Source organism: Thunnus albacares, chromosome 19 (assembly GCF_914725855.1).
Source record: "Thunnus albacares chromosome 19, fThuAlb1.1, whole genome shotgun sequence".
Classification (NCBI taxonomy): Eukaryota; Metazoa; Chordata; class Actinopteri; order Scombriformes; family Scombridae; genus Thunnus; species Thunnus albacares.
In genome coordinates, this window is record NC_058124.1 from 28,615,439 (window position 1) to 28,631,723 (window position 16,285).

General features: G+C 39.0%; 1 protein-coding gene and 3 gene segments (V, D, J or C); 1 reads left to right on the forward strand and 3 right to left on the reverse strand.

Moving 5' to 3' along the window:
• LOC122970078 overlaps positions 1 to 16,285 on the reverse strand; it is a 916,362-nt gene that overhangs the window by 773,293 nt on the left and 126,784 nt on the right.
• Positions 1 to 16,285, reverse strand: part of LOC122970080 — an 891,879-nt gene that overhangs the window by 733,222 nt on the left and 142,372 nt on the right.
• Positions 1 to 16,285, reverse strand: part of LOC122970079 — an 808,187-nt gene that overhangs the window by 662,997 nt on the left and 128,905 nt on the right.
• Positions 1 to 16,285, forward strand: part of LOC122970001 (glutamate receptor ionotropic, kainate 5-like) — a 104,053-nt gene that overhangs the window by 50,092 nt on the left and 37,676 nt on the right. For both annotated transcript variants that reach the window (XM_044336073.1, XM_044336074.1), the window contains exons 9-11: positions 3,610 to 3,714; positions 7,924 to 8,031; positions 8,109 to 8,312. In XM_044336073.1, coding sequence (XP_044192008.1) covers positions 3,610 to 3,714; positions 7,924 to 8,031; positions 8,109 to 8,312 — 417 coding nt within the window. The remainder of the gene's footprint in view (positions 1 to 3,609; positions 3,715 to 7,923; positions 8,032 to 8,108; positions 8,313 to 16,285) is intronic.

The following is a 16,285-nucleotide window of genomic DNA, read 5'->3' on the forward strand; positions in this document are numbered from 1 at the left end:
GTAAGAAACCAGTAAAAGTGACGGTTGGATTCTTCTTCCTTCCTTTTTTCACCTCCATGTTCATTTAAAATCTGCTCTTCCTCCTCGTCTCTGTCTCTGATTCTTTGTTTGCCACTTCTGTTTTTTTCCATCCACTGATGATGCCTCTCTCTCTCTCTCTCTCTCTCTCTCTCTCTCTCTCTCTCTCTCTCTCTCTCTCTCTCTCTCTCTCTCTCTCTTCCTCCCTCCATATTGTTTTTGTTGCTCTCAGTGCATCACTTCATCATCTCTACACTGTTGTTGGCAGCAACCAGAGACCTCTCTCTCTCTCTCTCTCTATCCGTCTCTCTCTCTCTCTCTCTCTCTCTCTCTCTCTCTCTATCCGTCTCTCTCTCGCCACAGAGGTTTCGGGATGTAATTCATCTTGAGTCACGCACACACACACACATTCATTCATACTGTATGCGCACTCAATTACACATAACTCACATAAACTCAGACACAAAATGCACACTCGACTGCACAAATATCACACAGCCTCACACTCGTTTTCACAGTCCTACAAACACACACACACACACACACACACACACACACACACACACACACACACACGCTGTTGTTCATCTCACAGCTTCATCACTGATCTGATGAACTGTCTGTCTGCGTCTCTTCTAATATGAATTTTCATTCTCAGTGAATAAATGTTTCCTCTGTTGTGTCATCAAACTACAGAATCCGCTGCATCAGGTCCTGAACACTAACAGCACCGTTCACTTTTAAAATCTTATTTATGATGGGATGTTTTTTTTACACAAAACACCTTCTTGTAGACATGAGAGATACTTCATGACAAGCAGCTGCTTCAGAGCTGCAGATAAAGATTATTTTCATGATCGATTAACCTGCAGATTCATCGTTTAATCACTTTGTCAACAAAGTGACTGAAATAGAGTCAAAGTGTGACCAACAGTCCAAAAGTCAAAGATATGAAGTTTACTATATTTACATGTATACTTACATACTTAAAGCTATAATATGTAATTATTCCACATTAAAATGTGTAAAAACAACTAGACCTATGTTATATATGTTGTTGAGTTGTGTACTTACATTATCCCAAATGTTTCCAACAGTTTTCAAACTCAGAGAAATCTGTAATTTAATCAAAGTAACGGACCGTTTCATTTGGTCGCCTGTCGATGGCGTCATACCTCCTCTACCAAAGAGTAAACACGCACCAGATGCATACGGCGGCGCTGTGTTTGTCCGCTACAATGGCGTCTACCAAAGAGTAACTTACACACATACAAGATAATACATCGGCGTTGTGGTTGTTCCACACAAACTGTTATAAATGGACTTTTATTCAGTTTTAAACCACATTTTCGTAATAAATTTAGGTGGTTTTTAACTATATCTTCGTTAGCAGCAGCTCAGCTAACAGCCCCTCCAGGAAGTCCGCTGGTCACCAAACATCGTCGGAGAAATATTGATTTTTTGAGGTGAAACAGCTTTAATTAGTATTTTAACGATTTTAATCTGCATGTACGTTTATTTCTGGAGAGGAGGAGACCTCTGCGGATAATTCAGCTCCCGGGAGAAACCTGCCGAACGTCTGGATCTTAAGTTATCAGAGAAATAAACCGAACAAGTGTTAGCAGCAGCTCAGCTAACAGCCCGTACCGGAGGTCTGGTGGTCGTCGTACATCGTCGGAGAAACACTGATTTTTTAGGTGAAACAGTTTTATTCAGTGTTTTTACCTGTAATCTCCGGGTCCGTTTGTTCTGGAGAGGAGAAGACCTCTGTGGATAAAAACATCCTGAATGATGAACACTGGAGTAATCCTATCCCAGTGAAGCTAGTTGTTTAACAACGAAGACAACAACTCCCATGATCCCTTGCTACTTCACACCGTCATCACACTCCGTCTGTTGTTATTGTTTTGATTGAGACCCCTAGTGGCTGAAATTACATATTGTGCGTTTAACGAAGAAAAGCTTTAAATCGTCCAATTTTAGGAGCTGAAACCAACAAATTTTTGCATTTCATGCCTAAAAGATGACTAAAAGGATTATTCAATTATCAAAATTGTTGCCAATTAATTGTGTGTTGACTTATAATTAGTTGACTAATTGTTGCAGCTTGTGTTATTGTTAATAACTGCATGTATCAGGTAGATTTTCATACTTGTGCTACAGCTGCCCGACATCCTTCGCTTGTCTGGCTCAAGATTTTCAGACGGGTTACAAATAACTTTATGTTGAACCAACTTGTTTGTTTTTTACAGTGTATTGTCAGAGAAAGGACCGACTCCTAAGTACCGTTTAACCTTTTATCTCAAATTGTATCATTAAAAGTTTGTACAAGGACCTTTTCTGTTTGAAAAATCGCAGTCAGCCAGCCCTGCTACTCTGCAACCAATCACAGTATAAGAAGACACAGAGTGAATATGATTGGTTACTATAGTTGGGGAGCTCTCCCTTCGTTGGTGCACAGGCTGGTCCCAGCCTCTTGGCACGTGATTCCTCCAATCAGGTTGTGAGGAAGAAGATTACACATCTGGATTTCACACCTGGGTTCAGCTCCCAGTTTCTATGCCAGATGTATGTCGTTCGGATCTCCTGCCCCTGCTGATTCCTGCCTGAATGTAAATCTCTTCCTGCTCTGCTGCAGACAATGCTTGACCCTCTTTGATCCTTCCCTGAATGGTGAACCCTCTTCTCCCTCCCTCACTTATCACTGTCTTCTTTGTTTTCCCCCATTTGTTTTCTGATCACTGATGATCAGACAGTTAGTAACACCTTCTAGGTGATTAATTACAAAGGTAGAAGAAAACAAGGTAATAATAAAAGTATTGAAATGTAATATAAATCATCTAGTATCCATATAAAACATCTAATGTCAAAACCTAACATTTCATCCTAACAGTATTTGCCAAGGTTTTTATCTTGGGACTGTTTTTTTTTTATTTTTTTTTTTTTGCTGGAAAATGTTGATGTCACTATATTTAAAGGAAAATGTCACAGCAGCATTTAAAACCACAAAATATTACAGCAAAATCTAATCATTGTTCACTACTGGGAGGAAAATAGTGGAAGAAAAAGTTAATCTTTGATGAAATTTGACATTATTTTGTGCTGTTGTTCAGCACCAAGTCATCTTGACAGTGTTGACCTTTCAGGGAAAGAAGAGTTGGAGGACATTATTGTAGTTTATTAGCTGTGTTGCACCTTTAACTTTTATTTAACCTCCTCTGCTGGAATATAAACTGCTCCACAAAAGAAACAGAGATTTTAAGACACTTATGAGACAGAAGTCGGTGGTACAAATACTTCTTTTGTTAAATTTTGGGAACTTATTATCCCAGTAGCGACTCTTTGTTGAATGAAATTATGTAAAATCCAGAGAATAAAAAGCCAGGAGGAGTAAACGGCTGCATACAGCGAAAATAGAAATAAGCTCCGGGAGTCACTGTGACTGAATATCAGTAGTATGTTTATCACTCGTTTGCATTTTACAGTTAGTTTAGTCATGATATCTGTTACCAAATATGTGACTGAAGGTGTGAGATTCATTTTTAAAGGAGGCAGTTTACAACCTTTTTTCTCTCTTGTGTGTCTCATCAGGTGGAGTATGACGGTCTGACGGGTCACATAGAGTTCAACAGCAAAGGCCAGAGGACCAATTACACCCTGAAGATCCTGGAGAAACACCCTGGGGGCCATAAAGAGGTCAGAGGTCAAATAGGGGGGTCAAGTGAGAGTCAGACAGGCCGGAGGTTAAACTAGCTGCCGCGCCTGAAGTGTCATTTTAATCTGATTGAAGCACAGGAGGGAAGATTTAAAGAAATATCTTGAATAATAGACATACAGAAGTATATTTTTTTCAATCAGCTGCTGACCTCTAAGATTGTTCTTGAGACCTTCAGGTTGGGAACCACTGATCCCAGTACTCAATATGCCAGTTGACAGGTTTCTCTCTCATTGGTCCGTCAATGAAATCGATACAAACAGATTTAACCCACGAGTGCTTTATGACCTCAGACAAACAGTCAAAGGTCAGAGTTCAGCTGAGATCACAGAAAGGTCAAACAGGTTCATAAACCAGAGGGTTAAGTACGCTGTAAAAATAATGTGGCGGAGCTCATTTAAGATTGATTTATGGGATGTTGTTAATACAGCTAAACTCACCGAATTAAGTCCAGCGTAGAATCTCTTCATTACCTCCAGCGAGGAGCTGAGTTAGTGGAGGTTTCCTCTAGCACCACCCAGAGGCCACAACGTCAACAACAACGTCAACAACAACGTCAACAACAACGTCAACAACCTACATCTGTAATCTGCTGTCTTCAGTTATCAGAAGCTGATTTACATTTTATCTTTTAACCTTTTAGTTGAAGCATTTTAAACAGGTCAGATATTAAGGCAACAGTGCTAGAACTACAACTAACGATTATTTTCATTAACAATTTATCTGGTAATTATTTGCTTGATTAATCAGTTATTAAAATAGTTGCCAGTTAATTTGTTGTTGAACGACTAATCGGTGCTCATATAAAAACATTAACATTCTGTAGATAAACTGGTCATAAAACGGGAACAAACCAGCTTTCTCACTTTACAGTCAGAAACTTATTCTTAAATGAATAGTTCAACATTTTGGGAAGGAAACGTCTCAGCTGTCTGGCCGAGAGTTGCTGTAAATATCTGTCCATTAAAAATAAAGCTACAGTCAGCAGCCGGTTAGCTTAGCTTAGCTTAGCTTAGCTTAGCACAGCAACTGGAAACAGAGGGAAACAGCTAGCAGCACCTCTAAAACTCATGTTATACCTTGTTTGTTTAATCTATACAAAAACAGATGTGTATAAAAACAACAATTAACTGTTTAACAGAGTTTATGTGTTGAATTATTTCATGGCTGGAAGCAGAAACCCGACCAAGAAACAGTCTGACGACACAAACTGTTGTTTTTACTCAGTTTTTATGTGGAATCAGATACAATATTTGAATAATTAGTGAGCTATAAATGTGCTGCTAGGTGTAGGACTTTGTTACCTCTGGACAGAGCAAAGCTAAGTGTTTCCCTCTGTTTCCAGTGTTTATGCTTAGCTAAGCTAACCGGCTGCTAGCTCTAGCTACATATTTACCGTACAGGCATGAGAGTGACATCAATCTTCTCATCTAACTCTCAGCAAGAAAGCAAAAAGGCAAATTTTCAAAAATGTTGATCTCCTCCTTTTAAGCATAAACATTTTATGGCTTTTTATGGTTTTAGAACAGGATTCATAAACCAAAAAAAAAGTCAAACTTTAGTTAAACTGTGTGATGAGAAGTCATGGAAAATAAATGGAAATGGTCTTTTGTATTGGAGACACAGTCAAAATGAGGCGTAAAAAAGCTTGAAAAAAATGTGTTTATTGGTAAACAAGTTAGGAAAACAGATAATGATATTGATGAGAAGAAGTGGCCATGATTTAAAGGAGGAGAAATTGGTAAAATGCCCGAAATTTGTAGATGAGTTTTCACAACACGAAGGGAGTGGAGGAAGGATCTGACAGCACGACATGCTAACAGCTAATAAACACATACATAAAACAAGAGGTCAGGTGAGGTCATGGAGATCTGATGGAGGTGCTGTGAGGTCAGCAGATGGGCGTTTTTTGTGCTGCAGGATGTATTTATGACCTTATTTAACCCGCTGAATGAGCCGGGAGGAGCCAGATCCTCCCTCATTGATTTTAGCATCGATTCTGCAGCGAAGATTATTCAGCTTCCTCTGTCTGTTTCCTTTTATCCCTCCGTTAGTTTCCCTCCTTCTTGTTCTTCTCTCTCACTGATATTTAACTTTGTATAATTCATTCTTCTTGTGCCCTTTATCATCCACCTCCAACCTTTTTTTTTTTCTCAGAGAAACATTTAGGACATTTTAAATCATACAATGCAGACACAGTAGCTATGTGTTAAATCAGGGCCCTGCCACCTTCCAGGGGGTTCAAAAGGAAAAGAAACTTCTGGTTTCAGAGTAGGATGTTGCCCAAATTCCTCTTTTCCATCTTAAGTTAGCGTGTATCCATCATCACAGCTTCTACTTTTCTTGCCACTGACGCTTTACGGATGAGATCCAGGAACTAAATTTGCATAAATTTGCCAAGTTCAGGTACTTTCAGGGGCTTTCAGCAGTGCTGTCGACCGTGAGGGGTAAAGAAACTGTCATCACATCACAACAAGTACGACTACAACAAACATCTGGCGTCTGGATAAAATAGGAAGACAACAAACAGTCAGGAGAACAAGCAGGGAAAAATGAAAAAGATGCAAACTGAAAAACTATGAGATGGTTTTACAGTTGGGGTAGGAATCTTTGGGAATCTCATGATTTGATTCAGAATTGATTATCAATTGAATGAATAAAAAATGAGGCACAGTTTTTTGTCTCTTACTCCAGAACACTGTGCCAAACCATTAACTGGTGTCTTTAGAAACTCATTTTGAAACATTACTGGCTGTTAAGATAAATGATCTTGATGAAAGTCATCGCAGCAGAGAAAAGTGTGAGTGAGGCCATTGTAGCCTGTGTGAGAGTAACAAAATGAAAGTCTGGTTGAAAGACAGAAGTTGGTGTGTTTGTTCTGGAGTGACGGGAGGGTGGGGGGGGGGGGGGGGGGCTCTGCTGTGTTTTTATGTCTCTGCTGTACCGTTAGCGCCGAAGCTCCAGCCATCACTGTCCAGGACGGTGAGCAGCTGCAGGGTTTTCCAGGTGAAACAGACTGTGCACTGAGTTCTTTTCTTCGCCCCACCAGTCTAAGTCGTTTTAGTTCTGTAGTGTGAGTTTGTCAGCTGGTCTTGTTTGTTACTGCTGGAGATCGCTAACGTTAGTCTCAGGGTGATGGCATAGAAAATATTCACAGTATATTTTTATGTTTGTCTCACAAAGGTTATTATTTAGTAAATAAATAAAAAGGAAAAAGTGCCAAACCGCTGCTATTTCTGAAGATGAACTACAAGATAACTCTATCGTGTGCACGGTGTCGACTGTCCGGGTGCTGCGCTGCCCTCGCTGTTGGGTTCCACCTTTTTCATTCCGCCAACATCACGTTATTATAACATTTAGAAAATCTATTTTTGATCCAGGCTCGCTTGAAGAATAATATATTGTACTCTACGATATATGGAGAGAATTCCTCGACAGAGAAGAAGAAGCAGTCTTCCTCCTCCAGGAGGGTTGATTGGTCCTTTCTGGCTAACATGAGTCAGTTCAACCTATAGAACAATAAAGGAATAAACACAAAAATGAGTAACAAGCAATAATGATAAATTCATGTTTCCATGTTTATTCACTTTCACAGACGTCACACTGACGTGACCTTCTATCAACATTCAGAACTAATGTGACATTTTTAAACAATGCTGTGACCAGTTCTTAAGGTCACATTACACTTCTATCTCATGAATAATCGCTCCGTTTCCTGTTTACATCTATCAAAGCGCTTCAACCCTGTGTTTCCTGTTTCATGTCCCTTTTACGTTGGATGGAAACGTAATGTGTCTGCGCCTTTAAGAGGTTTTGCTATATCATAGGAGGGTCGTTTTAAGCATTTTAAGAAACGACCAATCCTGTTGAGGACTTTTTCATTGGTCCACTTCATGTGCTGGATTCACCTGGGACGTACGACCACCTGAACACAATATTTCCTGACATTGTGAGTTGATGTAAGAGGCTTGAATGCACCATGAACCTGTCATTCAGTGTATTATGGGCTCCAAATATGGGTCACAGAAAGCTACAAATCTCATCTACACTGGAGTCATCTCAGAGTTTTTCAGTCTGTAATGACACATTTGGTCTTGAAATGTTGACTTTGACACTGCCAGTAAAGCCTCACCCTTTCCTCTCCTTCCTCTCTCTCTTTGTCCTCCTCCTCCTCCCTCTTGGATGGACAGATTGGTACCTGGTACTCCAACAACACGTTGGCCATGAACTCTACTTCCCTGGACCTCAACGCGTCAGAGACGCTGGCCAACAAGACACTAATCGTCACCACGATACTGGTAAGAACATCAGTCATATTTGTACTTAAACTTCCCTCAAAGCAGCTGCTGTATGTTGTCACTTCCTTCCCCGACAGGAAAACCCGTACGTGATGCGTAAGTCCAACTACCAGGACTTCCATGGTAACGACCAGTACGAGGGTTTCTGCGTGGACATGCTGCGGGAGCTGGCGGACATCTTGAAGTTCAACTTCAGGATCAAGCTGGTGGACGACGGGCTGTACGGAGCCCCGGAGCCCAACGGCAGCTGGACCGGCATGGTGGGAGAGCTGATCAACAGGGTGAGTGGACGAAGATTTACCTTTTTATTGTCCTCATGGAGTTGATACATTTTTGGATTTAGAGACTTTGGACAAGGTTCAAAATGCTGCTTTTAAATAAAACTAATGAGGTTGTACGTAAGTCCGGTAAACAATGAGCTTGGTATAAGGTGTGAGAACAGTGTTGCTTTGTTCTACATACAAGAAAAGAGTCAACAACAAAACAAATTCATAAAATATCTTTATAAAGTTACCTCCATGGGCTCAGATGTTCTTAAAAATATCCACCTTCATCACAACATGTGAGCTCATAACCCGGGTCCACCTGAGACATCATGAGAACATGTTTGAAACTATTTTATCTTTTAACATTAACTTACTGTTTGGAAACTTTAATGATACAAGAAAGGAACGTTAGAGATTATAATTACAGGGAAGCACTAGATTCTGTGTGTTTGTCTTTTATCACCAGTAAATACAAGAATAAAAACACATTATTAATATTTTTTATAATTAAAAACAATCATAATAGATATCAAACAGGCACTTTGGCAGTCCAGGATCACCAAAACAGTAATGAGCCATAAAAAAATAATATAATAATAGTAATTTATTATCATATTATTGTCATAGCAATTTCCTGTGACTTTCTGCTAACTAACAGATACGCATCACTAATGTTTCATCATCAGATTATTTCCATCGTTTTATTTCCTTTTCTCCTCATTTTGTTCCAATTTTCAGGGTCTGACAGACACTAAAAAAACAAAAAAGTTTCAAATTAAATTGTAGAATTGAATCCGTTGAACCTCCTTATGCCTCTTAATCCAACTAAAAGTGCAAATTGTCCTTCTGCATTTTATAATCACTTGTTACTTTATGTCTTCTAAGGTCATTCTGTTGATGTCTTGTTTACCGAGTATATATATATATATAACGGTGCCTGATGTGACTCATGTTGATGTTGTCAGGGAAACACTTCCAACAGTTTAATTTTATCACAACCTGAAAAACAGTTCACACTTTTAACGAAGTTTAACTCAACTTTGAACAACACATCACTGAAATCCATAAAGTTATCCAGCAGAGACTCCACATCATCCGCTAACTCAGAGCACCTCCTGTCGTTAGTCTACAGAAGCACAATCCAACCCGTCCTGCTGTATTCTGTAAACTCTGGACAAAAAGCCGATGCATCTCCATCACTGAAGGGTTCTGGAGAAATACAATTTACTGAGCTTTTGACAACTTTAGATTATTCTCAAATTTTTGCCTAGTTTATAAAATTTGAAATGGTTTGTCCTCCTGCACTATGTGACTTTGTGTACATTCGCTCAGTAAGTTCTATTAGATCCTCCAGAATATCCTCTATAGATTGGACCATTTCATCACACTGCATCTGGACAATCAGCTGTCTGTGTGAAAGCCACGACTCAGTGGAACGTCCTACCTGATGATATGAAGAGCTGCAGTTCAATCAATACATTAAAGGCCAAATTAAAAAATCAACTAAAGATGAATCAGCTGTGTGACCACTGAGTCTAGTTCACATTATTAATTTTTAATTGACATTGTGGGTGTATGTGATGTGCTGTTGTGTGTAGCTTTGTATTTCGTATGGTGTGTTCTTTGTGGGGTTTTTTTTTGTTTGTTTGTTTTGCTTTGTACTGTTTGTTGTTGTGCTGTTGTATGTTTTGATTGTAATGGACCTACAGATGCAAATGAGCTTCAAGCTAACTTCGGTGCAGTGCATCATTTATGCTTAATACTGCACACTGCCCTGTTCAATAAATCAAACCTGGCATTTAACATGTTAGTCATCTGCAACCAAAACCTACCAGCATCACACATCCTGCCTCCATCATCATCCTCTCCCCTTTATCCGATCCCTCAGACATGAATGACAGACGTAGATACAAGACTCTAAAGTGGAGAAAAGCTCGTTTTGGCTCAAGTTTTGTCACTTTTGCCAAACAGCAGCGAGCAAACAGCCTCCCTGCAAAGCATAAGTAGTGGGCTTTTTACGAATATTTGTTTCATACAAATATTTCAAAAATTATTTGTTTTCAGGAAGAAAAATAAACCACGTCAAATACCAGCTTGCAGGTCGGTTACATCACTATCTCAGTGTCTCTCCTCTGCTCCGCTGTGACGTCTATCAGCAGGTCTCAGTGAGTGGAGTCACATCCACCTGCTACATGACGCACATTTCCTAATTTGGGCATCACTCCTGGAGTTGTGAGTGTTCCCCAGAGATAAAGCTGAACACACACTTCATGAACACTTATTGTAACACTTTAATTTTCTAAAATTAAAAGCGTAATAAAAACAAAAACAGGATTTTTAAGCCTCTTTCCATTTTTATTCGAATACAAATACAAATAATTTTGCTGCCTCAACAAATACAGATACAAATACAAATACTGGGCTCTCTGCACATCCCCAGTGTGCAGATACATGTATATGTGTTGGGATACAGGCAGGGAATAAGAATATGAATATATATATATGAATATGGGGAATATGAACAGTTAAAAGACAATAAAGTGCGAGTAGAATCGAGTAAAGTGTGATGAATGCAAAGTGCTGTCACACATGTTGTTGTTTCATTAAAAACAATATAATGTTTTAATGGATAAACAATGCACATAAACATAATAATAATAACACCTGCAGGTTGTACTCGTTGTTTTAGAGGATTCATCAAGTTCAAGTGTGACTAAACACGAAATGTTTCTCACACAGTCACACATGAACGCCCCTCGATGATTGCACCCGCACTAACGTCGGCTCTGGGTTAGTCGTTATGGCAACAGGCGGCGGCAGCGGTGGTGGTTTGCGGGGTGTGTGTGTGTGTGTGTGTGTGCGCGAGAGAGGGAGACGTGGGCTCCGAACCGCTGACAGTGACAGCAGCACCCTTAACAACAACAAAAGAGTCAGCCAATTATAGGAGCGGCGGAGCGTCGGGGAAGCTGCTCGGCCCTGAGCTGCAGACACGCCGAGGACGTATTAAGTGGCTCCGCTGAAGCCCAATTTCCCCCCCGTTAGTTGTTTTCTCACAGAAAGTGGCTCATTTTAAGTCAAGTTTAGTCTAATTAAAGCTGTGCAGAGAATTGCCTGCGACAAAGCAGCGAGAGAAAGTAAAGACGATAAGAACAAGTGTGTGTGTGTGTGTGTGTGTGTGTCTTTACAAGGACCATTGTGACTATTAGACCTGGAGAGCGGGGACACTTTAGCAACGTGAGGACAGTTTTTGGAAATTAGGGCCATTTTTTTTCCAGTTATCACATCTTCTGAGGGTTTTGTGTGTTCTCCTGTACTTCTATCCTTGTGAGGACCAAGATTATTTTTGGAGTTTTTAAAGTGAGGACGTTTTTGTCAGTCCAGGCGTCTTTCAAGGGTTCAGGTTTGAGGGTTAAAACTTCAGTGTTTTACTTACATCCTTGTGAGGCTCGTTATTAATTTAGATTTTCTTAAGTCAGGAGCTTTGGGAAAGTTAGAACATTTTTAGGAATGTGAGGACTTCTTCCAAAGATTGATTGAAGGTTAAAACGTTTGTGTGTTTTCCTTTATATCCTTGTGAGGATCATTATTAGTGTTAGATTTTCTAAAGTGAAACATTTTCACATCACTTCATACAACGGTTGATTGACGGTCCTGTTCATCCTTGTGAGGATCATTATTAATTGTAGATTTTCTAAAGTGAAGAAATCTTTTTTGAAAAGATTTTTTTTTATAAAGAAAGAACATTTTTATGAAAGTGAAAACAATTTGTAAAGCAGAAACATTTTTGCAAGTTGAGGACGTCTTTGGGAAGTAAAAGGACGTTTCCATCAATCATCACGTCTTACGGTGGTTGACTGAGGGTTAATAATTTTACTCTCCTGTCTTTATATCTTCGTGAGGAGCATTGCTAATTTTATATTTTCTATAGTGAGGACATTTCTGGAAACTGAGGTTTATGAGCGTTAATACTTTTGGAAAGTGAAAGTAACTTTGGAAAGATGTTTTTGTAAAATTAAGGCATTTTTGGAGTGCGAGGACGTTTGGGGTATGTAAAGACCTTTTTTTGTTGGAAAGTAGAGTTTTTGTAGGAAAGTGAGGATATTTTTTGGAGGTTGATGAAATCTTTTTAAAGTAAAACATTAGTAATTAGTTAAAGACCTTTTTAGGTGAAAGTAATAATGAGGCTCCTCACAGGTACAGATGTGTGTGCTGCTAATAACACACACGCAGCTAACACATAATGGTGGTGATAATGGTGATGGTGGCTGATGATTGCATGTGTGTGTGCGTGTGCGTGTGTGTGTGTGTGTGTGTGTGTCAGAAAGAGGAAATGGGGAACACAAGCAGGCCATTAAGAGGCTAATCAACAGTCTTTTTTGTTACTAATTATACAGAGCTGTTTCAATTACACTGCAGGATCCCTCAGCACGAACACACACACACACACACACACATGCACTCACACATGCACTCACACACACATGCACACACACACACACACACACACACACACACAGAGGCCAGCAGGTATTCACACACTTTTATCTGTAGCCAGAGACTCTTTATGTATTTTATGTAAATGTGTTAAAAATCATCACAATCACTGTTCATCTCTCTCTCTCTCTCTCTCTCTCTCACACACACACACACACACACATACACACACACACACACACACACAGACTCTCTCCCATTTATCTGTAACCTTCTCTCGACCCTCGCTGTTCTTCTCGTTGGAAATTTCAGAGGTGAGAGCTTTTAAAAAAAACCTTTGAAAGCACAAACACACACACACACACACACACACACACACACACACACACACACACACACACAGCGTTTGCTCTCCATGAGGCCCAGGAGTCTGATGAAAGTGAGTGAAATTCGTTTAACAAGGGTCTCCTCGTTAATCAATTAAGTATTAATTAAGGAGCAGAGAGGTGTCTGGGGTCCAGATAAACGGCTCCTCTCTCTGTCTCTCTGTTGACTTCAACCTTAATGAGATTATCTTTCAACTTTAATTTCTCTCTCTGGTGTGTTTACCCGCCAAAGGTTTAATCCACAGCGAGACGAGACGCTTCGTTCAGCAGCTGGAAAAACACATTCAAAAGTTTTACATTATAATAACATAAAACATGTAAACGGACACATAAATGTTTCAATTTAGACGAGCAAACGTCTTTAAACTGTGTTGTCAGATTTTCATTATAATAAACTTTTTACGGGACAAAATCCAAACGTATCAATAAGAACATTGATATTAGACGATTCAGCAGTTTACAACACGTTCAACACTCGACACCAGTATTTGTCCCCCTGATGAAATACATCAAAACTTAAACATAACTGTAGATAACAAAATGAATCCCAATAAAGGTAAACTCATTACATATAAACAGTACATGCTGCTGAAATTAAATCTATTAAACTGATCAGAAATTACATTTTAACGTGTTAATTCTACAATAAGTCCTCCACATTAAATGAGCAGATACACGGTTTGATCATGTGACTCCAGAACGACACATAAGAAGCGTTTTCTAATCTGGCGTCTCTCTCAGCAGGATGACATCATCCGTCTGTGTTAAACTATAATGATGTTTTATGATGTGACGGCGCTGTGGTTAATGTCTGGTTAGGTTTAGAGAAAGATCATAGTTTGAGTTAAAATGATCACTTTGTTACGGTTTGAGAAACATGCGATGTGGGTCACCGTCGTCGTCATGGCAACAATAATAACAAAGGGGTTAAAGGTTAGGGGATGATTGTAGTTACGCTTTTTAAAAAACTGTCCAGACACTTCCTCTGAATGATGAAATCTGTCACATATATAAACGTCATGTGACCTCACAGTTACTATGACGACTGCTAGATGTCAGCTGTCACTCAAACGTAACTATAGGAGGACAGTTCTGAATTCTAACAGTGTTTTAAAGCGTGTCAGTCGAACAGAAATTGTGTCTTGATGCTGTTTTTTTCTCTACAGCAACAACAAAAGAACTTTCACTCAGACATAAATGAAGCTGCTGCTGTTTATTGTCTGTGGACAACCAGTGAAGAACGTCTCTAGTCTCTAAGTGCAACAACATATGAGACATTGAGGATTAAAACAAGTTGTCAGTCAGCAGTGTTATAAATCAGTTTTACTCTTAAATGCATTAAAAGAAATAATGAAAACATACAGATTAGTGTTTCTGCTGCACCGCTTAACAATAACAAACATCCTGCTGCTCTGAAACATCTGCACAGAGCAGATATGGTTCTATAACTCTGATAAGTTTAAGATAAGGGAGAGATTGTGTTTACAGCTTTTAAAAACCAGTTGCACGTCTGCTTCAAACTCCAATCAAATAAAATCTGTGAAAATCTTTTTTAAAGAATCAAATCTTCTGATAAAATCCAGGTATTTGGGGTTTTCAGAAAGTCCAAAGTATTAAAAGTTATTTAAGACATAAATATAATTATTTTTACCTTTGAATTGTGTTTTGTAACGTCACAGATTTGTGGGATAAATGTTTGTCTTCAGCCTCCAGCTGTGTTCAGCGAACGGAACTGAAGGCTGAGACAAAGATGATGAGCTTTTCAAAAATAACATCATAAATCATTTGTATTATTAAAAATCCATTATCTCATTTATCCTCTAATCTGGAGATAATAAACTTGGAGTTTGGAATTTGGAATTTTTACGGTTAAACCAGTCAGAATATTATCAACCGAGCAAACATTTCTGTGCAATCTGTTCGTTTAAAAAAATATATATATATATTCCTGCGCAAGATTTTATCAAATAAGTGCATGAAACTGTTCTGTCCTGAATGCAGGAGCATCTACGACACACCTGCATGAGAGAAAGTTCATTTTTAAGTATTTTTCCTAAATTGCTGTCATTGCAATTTTTCATCGCTCTGCAGACAAATAAAGAAATAACATATAATAACAAATATTCAACCAAATTAGTTTTAAAAACTGTATAAAAATGAATCAGGGGTGTTTATGTATGAAATAATAATAAAAAATGATTAAAAATGATTAAGTATTAACTTTATGTAGAACCTTTCATACACAAAAAGTGCTTAACAAATCAAAAAGGAAATAGCAGTCAATTTAAACAGCAGTTAAAATGTTAAAATACATTTAAACAGAAGAAGAAAGTAAAATAATAAACAGTAAAACCGTAATAATGAATATATACAGTATGTGCATATATACAGGATATATAACAGCAACAACAAGGAACCAAATCAAACTGGGACCAGTCTGAGCTCTGTGATTTATCCACTGACTCCACCAGGAACAAAAGCTCTTATCTGGCAGTTTTAGTGACACATTCTCTCCTGAGAGCTTTACAAGAACAATTCAACTTGTAATGCATTCAGTAACAACTGAGCCCCTCAACAGCGACTTCTGCACAATAAAAATCAATATTTCATTAAAAGCTCCAGAATCTGTGCAAAGAAGGTTCAGACATCGGGGGGGAACAAAGGTGCCGCCATCAGAGTGGCTGAAAAACCGTCAGCTCAACCTTGTAGAAAGAGACGTCTGTTTAATTGTAGAGACGAACAACTCAGTTCAACGTGCTGGAATATCTGTCAGGAAGACAGTAACTGCAATCTGCACTTATGCTGCCACAGAGGGACGAGGTGTGTTCTGTACTACTGTACTACTTAGTATGCCAGAAAAGATTTAGTATGTCCTGATGCATAGTATATCAAAAGTACCAGGACGTCCTGCTACATCGGGTCACATTTTGCAGCATGCGAGCCAACATGCTTTTCTGGCTATTCTGACCCACAATCCTCTGCAAGGCATCACATCGACTGACCTGCCGAGAGAGCAAAGACCAGTGACAGCACATTGACAGTACAGTGATGGAAACCAGTGCAACAACAGAAGCCTCAATGACAGATGAAGAAGTCCCAGTTGAATGCATACTGCATGCAGCAGTACGTAGTTTGTAAAGGCAGCTGCAGTACGTACTAACAGTTCAC